This window comes from Anser cygnoides, chromosome 14 (genome assembly GCF_040182565.1).
Source record: "Anser cygnoides isolate HZ-2024a breed goose chromosome 14, Taihu_goose_T2T_genome, whole genome shotgun sequence".
Taxonomy (NCBI): Eukaryota; Metazoa; Chordata; class Aves; order Anseriformes; family Anatidae; genus Anser; species Anser cygnoides.
This window is the reverse complement of record NC_089886.1, coordinates 16,056,186-16,070,256: the sequence shown is the minus strand read 5'-3', so window position 1 is coordinate 16,070,256 and position 14,071 is coordinate 16,056,186. Positions and strand designations below refer to the sequence as shown.

Below are 14,071 nucleotides of genomic sequence, written 5' to 3'. Positions count from 1 at the left end.
TTCTGTAATTGCAAGTTAATTATAATTGTCTGACTTTCATATGATGGAGGTGTGCCTGTATCTCCTATAAGAAATCCACTTGGAAGTAACTGGTAGTACAAGATATTTTTTTGAAATTGAAAATGACCTTTAATTTCTATTGCACTGTGATCAGCTGTAATGGTTCTAGGTTTCATTATGATGTTCTCATCTGAGAGGCTATGATCAAGCGGAGTTCTTCTTTCCTTCACTAGACATTGCGTGCATTGGATATAGATTTAATAACCTTTCTGTTAAATTAAATAATTAGAAATATCAACTCTGTTTCCTACTGTGCTGGATTCCTCCTCGGAGAACCTCTTTTCCAGTCTTTATTTAGTGGAAGCAATTCTATCCCTCATTCGTAGCTGGAGTTAATGAAATCCGTCAGTATAATCTGCAGAATTACTTCCCCGTATTTGTGCAGGGTCTTGACACTTTTCAATGGGGTAATGCAGCATAAGATTGCTGTATCAAAATCCGACCAAACTGCTACCAAGAGAAATAATTTTAGGAAAAAGCAATGCAAGCTGTTACACACTGGAGTTGGGGAAAAGAAGGCTGGTTCTGACAGAAAGAAGCAGAGTGGGTTTGTGTGAATGAAAATAGTCTGAAGTTGACACCAGACAATATTCTAAACCTGAAGTTTGAAATCCTTGTTTCTGCAAGTTAGGGACATGAGCTGTATAGCAGTGAACAACTTCACTTGACAGTTCATCACTGATCAGAGCTGATATGTCAAGCCAAGCAAAATCCTTTGTGGGAACAAGTCAATAACCAGCAAATTAGGTACATGATTAACCTGAGACAACAAGATGCGGTTCCTGTCTGTGGGCCCTGCTGAGATTTAACCTTCTCTGTATTATTGCTTAGCAAATATTCCAAATGCCTGGTTTAGTCAGTCAAACTGATGTAGCTGTAAACTTCTCTAGAAGCGGAGTAGTGTGTCATGTGCATAGGGAATGGAGCTCTAGAGGAGAGGTAAAAATGCACTTTTGAGTGGCAGGCAAACTAGAAACAGAAGTACATTGCTTTCAAGTAAAATTCCTCCAATGTATGCAGTATGAAGTGACTGCAGAGATTACAGCAATTACAATGTTACTACACATTGTTCGAATATTCCAAATGATGCCTGAAATAAAGTAACCATATAGAAGCATCCCTATAATGCTTGGAGAAGGCAATGCATGGAGTTGTTTTGCCTTAATTTCCAGCAGAGTCTTTTATATTTATAAACTTTTCATATCAAAATGGAAACCATTTCTATGTAGAACTGTCTTTGCTTGAAACAGTTTGAATATCTGGGGAACTTCAGTGTTTCCTGGCTTTTTGGCCGCTGCTGAAGAACATTCCCCAGTGCTCTGGTCACCTCAAAGCTATGTGACGGTGGCGGTGCTGTTATAGTGCACTCTGTGCTTCATTGTGCTGCTTCTGCTGTGTCACGTTCAAAACGCGCGTTTAAATGTTGAAACAAATTGCTTGGCTGTTGCAGTGGGTGTCAGATGTTTCAGGGGTGTATTTTAATGAATAATTACCAGCTGGATTTTAGGAAGAACTGATTTTAAAGCACTTTGAAAACAAGTTTTCCTGACATATGTTTTATTGCTGCCTTCTTAGCTCTTAGAAGGCTTTGGCATAAACGTGAGTGCTAGCCACAATGCCAAACTGGCTTTTTTTTTTCCTCCATTTGAAGATACATCCATTATTAAGACAAGAGCTCTGAGAAATCTTTCTTTTCAGTTTCTAATTTCAAAGACTGTTAGAGATTTTGTGGCGGCATGCAAGTAGTTTCAAATGTAAGAAAAAAATAAAGGTCACGTAGATTGTGTTCCCACTCTTGACTCCTGCAATCTCTGTTTGCTTCACTGTGCTTTCACAGCTAATTCACTTCCTGTAGGCAGCTGTTCTCAGTAGATCTGTGCTATATGGATGTCGTTTTGCAGTGTAGTCACTGGCATATATATGTAAAGTTTCCAAACTGTTTTTCTGACTCCCTATGGTTACTGGAAAAAGAAAATCCTTATTAGATCGTGAATAAAATGCATCAGAGGAAGATAGGAAGCACTGAAGGGAGAAATTATAAAAACAAATTGGCCAGAGAGAATTTAGCATGAAATTTAAGTTTGTAAATAAAAGTATGTTTTGGTATGCTGTGTAGTAAAATAAATAAATAAAGTAATGGAAAATGTGAATTTGGAATTTGTTTGGAGAAGTAGACTGGCAGGTCAGCTCTTTCTATGGAACTTTAATCATGTAAGTACTGCCCCCTGCAAAACTGAACTCTGAAAATGCAGTCATTTGTGATTTTTAGTGCGTTTTGTTCATGGGAAGATTTTGTCATTTTTGAGTGACTTCCTGTATGAATCCACAAAATATAAAGGATAGTAAAATAAATAAAAATGTCAACGAATCTTCCAAATTACTTCAGAGACGTAGTTTGATTGCTGACTAGATTCATTCCCTGGTACATGTGATCTAGTTTGCTCTTCCTTAGCAGTTGTTTTGTTAGATTAAGAAGCCACTATGTAGTTTTTTTAAAGATCATGAAAGTACTTACATTCGTTTCCTAGATGGGTCTTCTGGTCTGTACATATTTGTGAATGAGTAGCTTTAAAAAAAGAATGATCTTTTTGGCACAGTGTTATACAACGGTAGTTAATCATGCAAGTGGGGTAAATCAGAAAACCAACAGGGCAGCAAGGAGCAAAATGATGATCCAGCCAACTGCGTGAAGAAATCTTATCCAGTTATGAATTCGCAGTACCTCCTCAGTAACCCATTGGTCAGGGATTTCAGATTTTGGGGTACATATACCCAGTATTTGCTGACACATTAAGGTTTGTACACCCAGGGAACCACTGCATTATCTTCATTCTTTTTTTCCTCAGCACTGAGGAATCCAAAGAGGGAAAAGCATTTATTGTTATATTCTATATCAGCTTGCACTGGTAATTCACAAGTTGTAAGCTTATTGATGTTTAGTCATTACGCTTTTGCCTGAACGTGAAATAGTTCTTCACAGTTTAATTAAGGAGGGGTAATACCAGCCTCTACAGAGTGTAGTTAAAACTGTAGCCTTATGGGGAGCCATGCCAAGGGATCTGTTTTCCCCGGGTCACACCTGTCATTGTGAAAAGAGATTCTGCAGCTAAAACTACTTCAGGCAGTTTCAGCCTGAGTACTTACTATTCCCCTTCGATCTTGCCAACTGCTGAGCCTTCTCTACTCTATAAGGTAGAATCAGCATCAAACAGAGGGGAGGCAGAGGAACCTGCCAGCACAAGCAGAGATGAACAGCATGTTGCCAGTGAGAAATGTCAGCTTTTATTGCTGCTTCCTTAGCTGACCCTTTGTGAACGATTGTTCTGAAGAGCAAGATTTCTTTTTCCCAAGATGTTGCCCAAGTAATAACGTTTCCCAAGGAGGTGATGAGTCTGTCCTTAACCTCTGACTGTTAGACAGGTTTTAGTAATATTTCCAAATGTCATTGATTTAAGAGAGAGATTCACGTGTGTTTGGCACCTCTGATGCTCTGAGAGTTACTGACAAGCCAGAATTCTCTAAATATCTGGTGTGCATTGGCTTAAATGCACTAATTACCTAAATTACCGTCTTTTGTGGAAATCCTGTGTGCAGAAAGGGCTTCTCTTACCTTTCCCCATGATTAAAGGAATAATGCACTTACTATGGCAATAGCCTTCAACATTAGTAGTTACGGGCTGAAATTCCTACTCTGTCTTGGATTTCCTTTACGGCTGCTTATTGGTGTCATAGCATCACGTATTTAAAAAGAAGCCTCCATCCTTTTCCCTGTGATGTACAGCCAAGTGTGTCATGGACTCTATGGCTCATATTATAACTGCTACAAAATTTCAAACAGAAAGGTCAGCCTTAGTAACCCAATTTGAAAAAGCTGTGTAGTAAGTCACTAACACATTAAATCAGTCCATCTGTCTGTCTCTGCTAGCAAAAGGGAAAATCTTCATTATTTTATTGCGTATCGTGTATTATTTGCTAGGACTCGCTGCTAAGGAGTGGGATTCAGTTTACAAGACAGCCCTTTCAGATGTTTGGTCTCTGTAGGATGCAAGATGATGGTTTGGTTTTTACACTGAAATCGAGTGAAGGTATAGGATTTCTTAGAGCTGTCATGAGTGTGGGGCTAGCAAATATGTGCTAGTGATAATGGGAATGCAATGAAACCGCTGACCAGCAAGCATGTACTGTTACAGTATTTAATTGAACACATACATCTTTCTTTAGGCATCTGTCTGCTCCTTGATGGATAAATATGTCTAAAGTAAGATGTATTTTCACAGGGGACTTGTTATACAGCTATTAAAAAATTAGTTATATTGTTTTTGTTGTTTCTTAAGGACTTCCCTTAGATAGGGGCTATGAGAGCTGTAAGTTGAGCATAACATCAGCTTGAGAGTTCCAGAATCACAGACATTAAAGGCAGAAGGGAAAAAAGCCTGCTAGGACATCTAGTCCAGCTGCTTTGCTATGCAGAGTTATTCCCTATTGTAGATTAACCAATATTTCTTCCAGCCTTGTTTAATTGTGTGATTCAGTGGCATCTCCACTGGGAGGCTATTACTGAGCTTAATAGATGGGAAGCTTATCTGACATTCATCTTAAATTTCTTTCTTTCTTTTTTTAGTTTCATGCCATTAATGGTGCCATCCCTCTTACACTCTAAATAATCACTTGCTCTGTTTGATCTCTTTTCCAAAGATTAATGTAATGTTCTACCTTACTTGGAAAGCATCCAAACAGAAATTCTTCATTTTCCTTAATAGAAGTTCAATTCCTTCAGCCACCTGATTTGTGTTATTCCTTTCCATGCTCCCTCTGGTTTTTGTATCCTACTTACCTCCTGACCGTTCTACATACCAACTCAGGTAAGCAAGCTGCTCTGTGATGTACCATTTCTACAGTGCCTTTTTATTGAGTACGAAGTTACTTTACATTAGATGAACGTGTTCCTTGTTTGTGCTGTTCCTGTTTGTTTTTGCATTCTGCGGGTGTCCAATCAATTATATGTCTGGAGGTACATCTGAGACATCTGTACCGCTTGCAGCAGTAATTTATTGTAGGTGATTGCTTAGGAGAGGATGTCTCTCTCCTAAGTTGAAGGTTTCCAGCTTTGAAAGCTGTGCAGGAAACTAAAATTTTGTGATGGGTCAAAGCATTGATTTCATCTGATCTCTCAAAACTCAGCCTGTCAAGAAATACTGCTTGTACAGTTTTGATCACCTATGCAGAGAAGAGATACATAATTCCGTGTCACTGTTTAAAAAAGGATAAGTCACAGAATATATATGTTCAATGGAAATTCGGTAAATAGTAGTTTCACTTTGTTACATCTTTCAGAAATTCCATTTTATGACTTTTTTTAATACAAAACATGATGTTAGATTTTGAGCTGAAATATCATTCTGTATTCAGGTCTCTTTAGGGTTTTGTTTGTTTTCTTTTTTTGTTGTTTTTTTTTTTTTCTTTTTTTTTCTACTTTGCAGTATGATTTCATGGAACGCTTGGATGGGAAAGAGAAATGGAGTGTGGTGGAGTCCCCACGGGAACGTCGAAGTATTCAGACCCTCGTTCAGAATGAGGCTGTGTTTGTTCAGTACTTGGATGTGGGTTTGTGGCACCTGGCATTTTACAATGATGGCAAGGACAAAGAAGTGGTCTCTTTCAGTACAGTTATTTTGGGTAGGTATCACCACAAGCTGAATGTTTTTCCTCTTATTGATACCTTTCCATGATTGAAGTCATAATACAGTCTTTAGCATTCAGTCTTTTTGTCCATATGTTGTTATGCAATTTTTTCTTAACACTACTCTCAAAAAGTCTGTTAAAGTGGTTTTGATTTTAATTTCCTGATTTCTCTTCTAAGATTTTAGCATTCCTATAGTTCTTGAAGTTAGTTCTGTGAAACAAGACGGTCAGATAAGTTCAGTCTGGATTGAAGCATTCCCCAGTTAATATTCCTCTCCCTTATCTCTCTCATTTTTATACCTATTTGCTTCTCCAGAGAACCTTCTTTACACCCTGGTGGAATAGTATCCAACAGGAGAGGTGTTTAGTCTTTGTGGAAAGACAGTACAAGAAACTGACACCTGTGCATGGGGATGCTTGCAGTCACCCCAGAGATGACTTGATTCTGTTAATTAACTATAAGCAGTCTTCCAGCTTGCTACTCACCTAATGGTGGGTTGTCATCTCAACATGGTGGAACAAGAGCAGAAGAGCATCCAGCCTGTGATATGAGAAGCCTGCAGTTTTGTTAGAATAGGGATCCATTTAGTTGAAAGCCAAGCTGAGCATAAGTTCTCCAAGCTTCATCAGAAGATTTGTTGAAGTACTTGATGAGCTTTGCTGAATGTCTTGTCACAGTGGCATCAAAAACTACTAGATGGGCTACATGCTATTCCATCCTGGCTGCTTGGAGTTAAGTGGCATTGCATTTTGTAAATCTGTAATTTCCATTAGTTTAGAGAAAGAGAAATTCCAAAAATTCAAACTGAGTTTGTAAGCCTGATGAAAAATAATCGGAGGTCTTTTCCAGCCTTGCATGATTAATGTTTTAAAGCTTAATTTTTCCTTTTACATCAGTATAAAGTTTGTAGGCTTAAGTCCTAAAGGGTGTAAGAGGATAGCCAATACTGTGTCACTAAGTATGGATATAATTGTTTCCGTTAACCTCAGTTAAGGTGAGGCACTGTTTTTATTTCCCTAGCTCATATGTGGTTTTGAAAGAGTTACTAGGTGCTGTGCCTATTTATGTATAGATTTGTGAATTTGTCCATAGAAGGCATTTTCTGCTTCTCCAAAAACATCAACATTTGAGCTTTTATCTTGGTATTCCTCTACTGTGCTTCTTAGAAAATCTTCAGGTAGGATAAGCTGTCCTTAAAAGGGTTGCCCTGTCTACAGCTTTCAAGAGCTTCAAAGGTCTAATAGTCAGGTAGACTATATGATAGTGCAATAGTAGTAATTGGACTGAAATATAGAGAAAAATACAGTGTTTTATCCAGTTAAGAGGTTCTTCTACACACACCCCGTATCAGATATTTCCTAATCAAAGGATCTGAGAAAGCTGAAAGTTTTTTCTGATGTGGGAGAGGAGAAAGAATAACACAAATGATGTTAACTCACAGGCAATAGTTAACTTACCATGGTTTGAATACAAAGAAAATCCTTTTGTGGGCCGTGAAGCAAAATAATGAATAAATCTATAGACACGTTTCTTCATGAGATAAATCGATATTTTTGACCATTTCACATCGCAGTTTTTCTTTTCATTATTTACGTGAATCATTTCAAGAGGCCAAGTGAATGGCATCTTTTGAAATTTTGCTTTAGGTTTTATTATTATTATTTACTTAGTGTTTGCAACTGTAAAATTAGATATAAAGTTGGGCTTGACTCCTTTTCCTCTTTTCAGTTTTATTGGACAGAAAAATACTCTGTGTGGTGCTACTAGTTCCAAATCCAAAATTTATTTTGCATGTTCTATAGATGCTATTTGCTATTATCTGGGACTGACAGAGTCATTTAGTTTAGGACCATAGGTCCCACAAAAACAGGGAGTAATAGTGAGGAATTACAACATTCCAATTATATTTTTCTTCCAATAATTCAGTGTTGAAAATATGTTCCTCTCAAATCCAACAGCATTCAAATAGAATTAATCCTAAGCATTAATTTCAAAATTGGTGTTTAATTTCCACTTTATATTATGCAAAGTAGTACACTGTGTCAGCCAAATAATAACAGAAAATAGGGAAAAAAGCAAATAGCTTGGTACAGCTGAAATTTTATCATCAGGCTGGTGTGCTTATACTTCACAGATTATGGAAGTCATCAGCACTTCAGTCAGTTACTTTAACTCCAGGGTTAAAAGTTGCTCTCTGGTTTTACAGACCTCTTCATCATCCTTTTGTACTTTCTTCTTTTTTTTTTTTTTGTTGGGGGGAGGGAGGACGGGGGGATAAATACTGTTTGCCACAGCAAAAGAGCTACTCTGTGTCAGGTACAGCAGATGTTTCTGTCAGCTTTTTAATGAAGCTTTCAGTGTCTGTAGAAGAAAAAGTTACACTCCTTGGGATAATCAGTTCCACGTGGAAAAGTGGTTGTGTAACATCAAAGTCAAATTGCAAGAGGAAGATTGTCGATTTCCCTGTTGAAGCATTATGTTTGATATATAATATGAGTTCAAATATAGCTATAAAGGCCATAAGAAGCAGTTTTGTCTACCTGTTTGAACAAAGGGTTTGGGTGTTATCAGTAGATTTGAGTGCTAATGGTGTTCGAAGACTTGGTGTACGACTTGTAGGCTATCACTACATCTCTACAGTTACTCGTGCTGCTAGAGATCTCGGTAACTTTCCACTTCACCTGAACTCTGTGGTGTTAATATTATTAGCTGTTGTTCTGATCAGTATTAAAGACAAAATTAAAGAAAAACTAAGCAAATAACTTGCAGCCTAGGAGCCAACTAATGTACCTGTGATGCTTGTATTTCAGATTCAGTGCAAGACTGTCCGCGCAATTGTCATGGGAATGGTGAATGTGTATCTGGTGTCTGCCACTGTTTTCCAGGATTTCACGGAGCAGATTGTGCTAAAGGTATTGTTTTCTTTGTGTTTACAAATAACCACAGCGTGTGTTTGTGATGTATGGATCTACAGCACCTGCTAGTTAGCATGGATCCAAGCTAGGTTCAAGTAGATCAATATGCTTTTTTCTCTTAGTTAAATATGATCAGGTGGAAGTATTGCCACATTGCTGATGTGCTTGCCTAGCTACAACTTTTTTGTCAAATGTAGAAGGCAGAAGTGGCAGAAAAGATTTATTTTCTGTAAAAGTGGATGAATTATCAATGCTGTCTGATAAGCATGAATTGGTCTGTAATAAAAGACTGATTATCTCGTTAATAGAGTGTAATGTATATTCTGTCTTGGCTAAGCCACGCTTCTAGTTCATAGTAGCTTTCTTGCATATGCAGTTGCTCCTCACCAAAGGAAGTTCAGCTTTTATTTAGGCAAGTAAGTAGGACTTGATAGAGTCTTAAAATAAACCTTTTCTTGAGTTTTGATTGTAAATTTTAACTACTAAAACTGGGAGATGTGTGATTATCAAGGATTTAAGAGAACTTCAAAAGACATCTGTGGATTGGCAGTATGTGTTTACAAATTTTTTCAGAGTTTGGGATAGCTGTCATAAGAGGAAGATTCGTAAAGGAGGACCTCTTTAGTTTATACAGCTAGTAGCACATAGGTGTCTAAAATAAATGACTTGCTTGAATTCCCAGATGTTCCTGAGCACAGTTATAACATTTTACAATTTGTTTCCTTAGTTTATGTGAGGTTTAGGCCCCTTATAGTTATTACTTGTTTACAGTTGTTTTCCACAGGGATAGAGTTGTTAGTGTTCCAAGGGTATGGCATTTGAAAGCTGTTAAAATTCCTTGAAGGGCCTTAGAAAGGTGCTCATTTTTATTTAGATCATGATCCAGTCCTGAGGACAGTTCATTGTGGCCCCACCTCTTTCATTGGCGTAGCAGAGTGGGACCCACCATACCTGTGCCTGTCTATGAAGTGCTCCTTGAAAAGCTGCTAGACCCATCCTGGAGAGTCATTTCTATTTTGTGTCTCTGTATTTGGCTCCTAGAAGTGTCCCAGTAGGGGACAAAATAAATAAAAAGATCCCAAGGGCCATAGGAAGTTAATGTTATCTCAGCACTAGCCCTACTCAATTTAAAGACTGCTTCAAATAAAGAGCGCATGTTGTTTGATTACATGAGAAATTAAGATGGTTGGCAAATATATAGAGAAGGCATCTGTATATCACAAAGTAAATGGTATGATAATGTGTGCTATAAATACACACTGATAGCTATATGCATTTTTGTGGTGTTAACCTGTGAAAGTATGCATGTAATGACTCTGTGCTTCACTGCCACTCTTTACACATACATGGCCATTAAATCAGCTCATTTGCATTTAGAGTTGTGGAGCAATCCTGCATTGTGTACTGAACCTCTGTGTAACGCTGTATTCTGTGTTTGTGCTAGGAAGTAGTCTGTTCAGGCTACATCAGATAAATACCTTTTAATAGGGTACTTGTCAAACTCTGTCAGGCTTCTACAGCCCCTGAGAAACTTCCCTCTGCTTCCTGCCTTGTCCTTTGTATCTTGTCTCTCTACCCTCAAAAGTAGGTTTTGTGGAAGCTTCTTTCACCTGTCTTACCATTTCTTTGTCAGACATCATAGTATTTCTAAAGAACAAAGAAGCTTGAAAAACTACATAAAATGATAAAACGGGTATATTGGCAGAATACTCATGTATATTTACAAGCGCAGAGCTGCACATCTTAGACACTGTAAGACATACCCAGAAGCATGGGGCTGAGTTAATATGTAAGGGCAGTGTGCCTCACCAATGTCATGGGTACTGTCATACCTGTACCCATGGCCACAGGTTTTTCAGCTTACTTGAATGCTGATTACATGTCAGAGCAGTTTCAGGAGATAGCAATCAAAATTGGGGATTGAAAGAATGATAAAAGACAGTAAAATTAGATAGAAATTAAATCTATTCCAGCATATTAGATGTTTGGACTCATTTACTATATATTTACTGTAATGTTAAATTTCTATTTAAACTGTCACATGTATGGAAAGATAATTATTTTTCTTTCCATCTGATTTTTTTTATTATTATTATTATTTCCCTAGCAACACATCTTCCAATACCTCAGTTCTCCACTGTAAAATAATACAAGGCAAGATTCAAATAGGGAAATGTGGAGAAGTAAGCAAGCTCCTCACGTATCTCATAGAACTTGATTCATGCAATAACAGAGTAGCCTGAGAACTTCACGCTGGGTGAAACCCAAGTTTGAGAGATGTGAGGCGTGATCCTTTATACTATTAAATCACTGTTTGCAAGGATGATTTTGAGGGTATCAGTGGCAGTGAATCTGGAGGGGAATCATCTGCTCACTTTAGAGACAGTGCACAGGTACTCCTTCTGTTACTTTACTTGATCCATGTAGTTCTGAAAGCTTAAAATGAAGGAAATATGTGAGAGAGCACAGATTGGGATTGAGATCCGTTAGCTCCAGGAAAGTACCATGAAAATGATTAGAAAGAGCTGAACTTTTGGCCTAACGCACGGGCTAAAATACACTTTCATGCCTTGATTGAACTAGAGGACATTTCACCCTACCAAACGCTCCCGCCAAATACTTGGAGCTTTAATTCTTACCCTTATCTGTGGAAATAACTTATTCTCAGTTAGCTAGTCTCAACAGATTTACTTCATCTTTGCTCAGACAAGATTCACTTTGAAATCATGTGGAGTTTAACCTAATTAAGAATTTCATCTAACACGCAAGAAAGGTAATACATTTTAACCTCATGTGGTTAAAATATGGCATTTAAAGAAAAGGAAAATCTAATAATCAAAAGATAACTCTATGGGTAGAGATGTATCCTGATAAAGAAAGAGTGCATGGTTAAACTCAGTGGAAAATTTGCTTGGAATTGAACTGCACTGTGAGTAACCTCCTGTGCAGAAATAGCTGTAGAAGTCATTGATAAGAAGGGATGCTAAGACCAAGGGTTGATTAAAGAATCGGGCTTGCAGCTATGATTGTTAGTTTTGTGTTGCCACATTTTTATATACGTCTCTGTTTTTCTGTGACTTCCATGACATACCCACACAAGTATATCAAGATGTCCTTCTTAGTGTTCCCAGTGTTTATGTCTGGTAATATTTTGGTCTTGTAATTGCGCAGTCTTGTGGTAAATCTGCAGGCAGGAGTCCTTCATCATGTCTTGCTTTTCACCATTTGTAGAGTTCAGTGTTGCAATGAGTTGGGTTCCCAGAAGTGACTCAGATTTGGCTGTAATTTCATTTCATGTAATGGTATTTCGGACGGCATGTAACTCTTCCCTTCCATTAACAAAAAGACTTCCAAAGACACTACCATATACTGTTTTGCAAAAGTGCTCAGAGCTGCTTTTGATTTTGTATTTTAAAATAGTTAGTTTTGCATCATAAACGTATTTAGCTAAACTGAAAAGGTGAAACAATGTACCATGGCATGGGATTTCTACGTTGATACAATGAGCATAGCCTGTTAAGAGATGGTGTCTGATTTGTAAAAGAAGGAAAAGAAATGAGTTAAGTAGCTTGTCAGTTGCCATTTAGCAGATACTGTTAGTTAATTATGTGATGCAGAAAGAAACATGTTTAATATTTTAATCTAAATAGATTCAAGGCTTTTGGATTTTTGAAACCTTGTTTGATCAGTTGACTCTTTAATCTTCTTTTAACAACTCTAATGATTCAGATTTATGTTATACTCAGTTTCTTTTCCTGTTCTCCTTGTGTGGGTTTTTCATTATTTTATTTTCATTCTGTTTGTTTTTGGCTTACTGGCAAAGGACGGCGCCACTTTAATAAGTATAAAAAGAAGGGTAGGTTTTTAAAATTTCTTTTTATTTCTTTTGCAACATCTATTTAGTTTGAAATAGTTGCTAAGCTGTAAAGTGTAGTCTTTTTTAAAATTTATTTTAATGGATTTGCTGTTTCTGATGATTGCCCACACCATGATAAGAGTTCCCACTATTGTCATCTTCTTTGTTATGTGTGTACTGTTAATCTCTGTATAAAAATATTAAGTCTTCAATTATTAGGTAAGTAAGGTATAATTGTTAGAAAAAGCAATGTTTTCTTCCTCTCAGCTGCTACAGAAGAATGGTTTCTCATGCAAATTTCAATTGTTTGGAACTCTTTTTGCTCTGAGGTTATTCAGAGCCTTACTGCTTGGGCGATAAAATCCTTAAGTGCATAAAGGATTTTTTTTTTAAAGTGAATACTCTGCTTGAAACTGTTCTTAGTGCCATGTCCAGAATGAATGTCCAGTGGCATAAGGGGTTCTGGGAGAGCTCACAGTGGGGAAAACATGAACTGCAGAGTGCATTTTTCTGAATAATTCCATACTCGGATCATTGTTGCAGAGCACGCGGCAGACACATGCTGATAATGTGTAGCAGATAGTATTTTCTCTCTATGTGATTAAGGGAAACAATATTTGTCTTCATCACTTGGCTAGAAATTACAGGAACTGAGAACAGTGCAAGGAAGCAGAAGATCACTGGGCTTTGAAGGGAAAGGTGAGAGCTTGTCTTGCATAGCCCCTCTCGTTTGCCTGTCCTGCACATGGCCTGTAGCCTGAGAGGAAACATGGGACCCCTGGTCAGGCAGCACTTCGGGCCTTCAGGGTGAGTGGGGGTGTATTATTCAAGGGAACCACTGCAAAGTTTTGGAATAAAAGATCATAGACAAGAAAGGTAGGTTGGATTAAATGCGATGGTACCCACACAGTGTGGTTTGTCAGAGAAAAGAGAGGAACAATCATGTATGAAGAATGCCATTGTGCAGTTTCACAGAAGAGTTTATGCGTAGATCGTGCTACTCCTTCAAACTAATCTACCGTGGTTAGTGTTATAAAAGCAATAGATGAAAGTAGTGTCTACCTCCAAGAATTTACCACATCAATGCAAGTTAAAAGGGAATAAATGGGAACTAATTGACTTATGTGGAGATACAAGGAAACAAATGGTGTAGGTGGTGTTATAAACATAACGGCATTGTAACTGTTAGTTTGGGGGAACGCTGTGGTAAAAAGGCAGTTTTAAAGAGCGGTAACGGGACAAGTACCTAATATCAAGAGGTAATCCAGGGAAGATGGTGCTTCCAAAGGAGACAGAGCATAGGAAAGAGCTGTTTTGAGCTTTGGCTTTCAAAACGAGCGGTGGCAGCATTGTAGGTCCCAAAGAGGTGGAAGTCAGATTCTAGCAACGAGCAGTCTGGGGTGAAACAAGCCTACAGACAAAGTTGGGGCATGGCATTTATGTTCCTTGTGATAAGAGGAAAAACGTGGAACAGTACTGGGAAGAAAGAGGATTCACAGGGCTAAATTAACAGTGGTGTTTATGTAGCAGTGTTAAACACAGACGTGAGTGTAGAAG

General features: G+C 37.8%; 1 protein-coding gene across 12 annotated transcripts in view; it reads left to right on the top strand.

Moving 5' to 3' along the window:
• TENM2 (teneurin transmembrane protein 2) overlaps window positions 1-14,071 on the top strand; it is a 1,595,068-nt gene that overhangs the window by 1,483,517 nt on the left and 97,480 nt on the right. For 8 of the 12 annotated variants that reach the window (XM_066977122.1, XM_048064654.2, XM_048064659.2 and 5 more), the window contains 3 exons: window positions 5,541-5,736; window positions 8,554-8,655; window positions 12,482-12,514. In XM_066977122.1, coding sequence (XP_066833223.1) covers window positions 5,541-5,736; window positions 8,554-8,655; window positions 12,482-12,514 — 331 coding nt within the window. Of the gene's footprint in view, window positions 1-1,610; window positions 4,923-5,540; window positions 5,737-8,553; window positions 8,656-12,481; window positions 12,515-14,071 lie in introns of those variants that run through there. The other 4 variants (XM_066977125.1, XM_066977123.1, XM_066977124.1 and 1 more) reach the window with 2 other exon arrangements.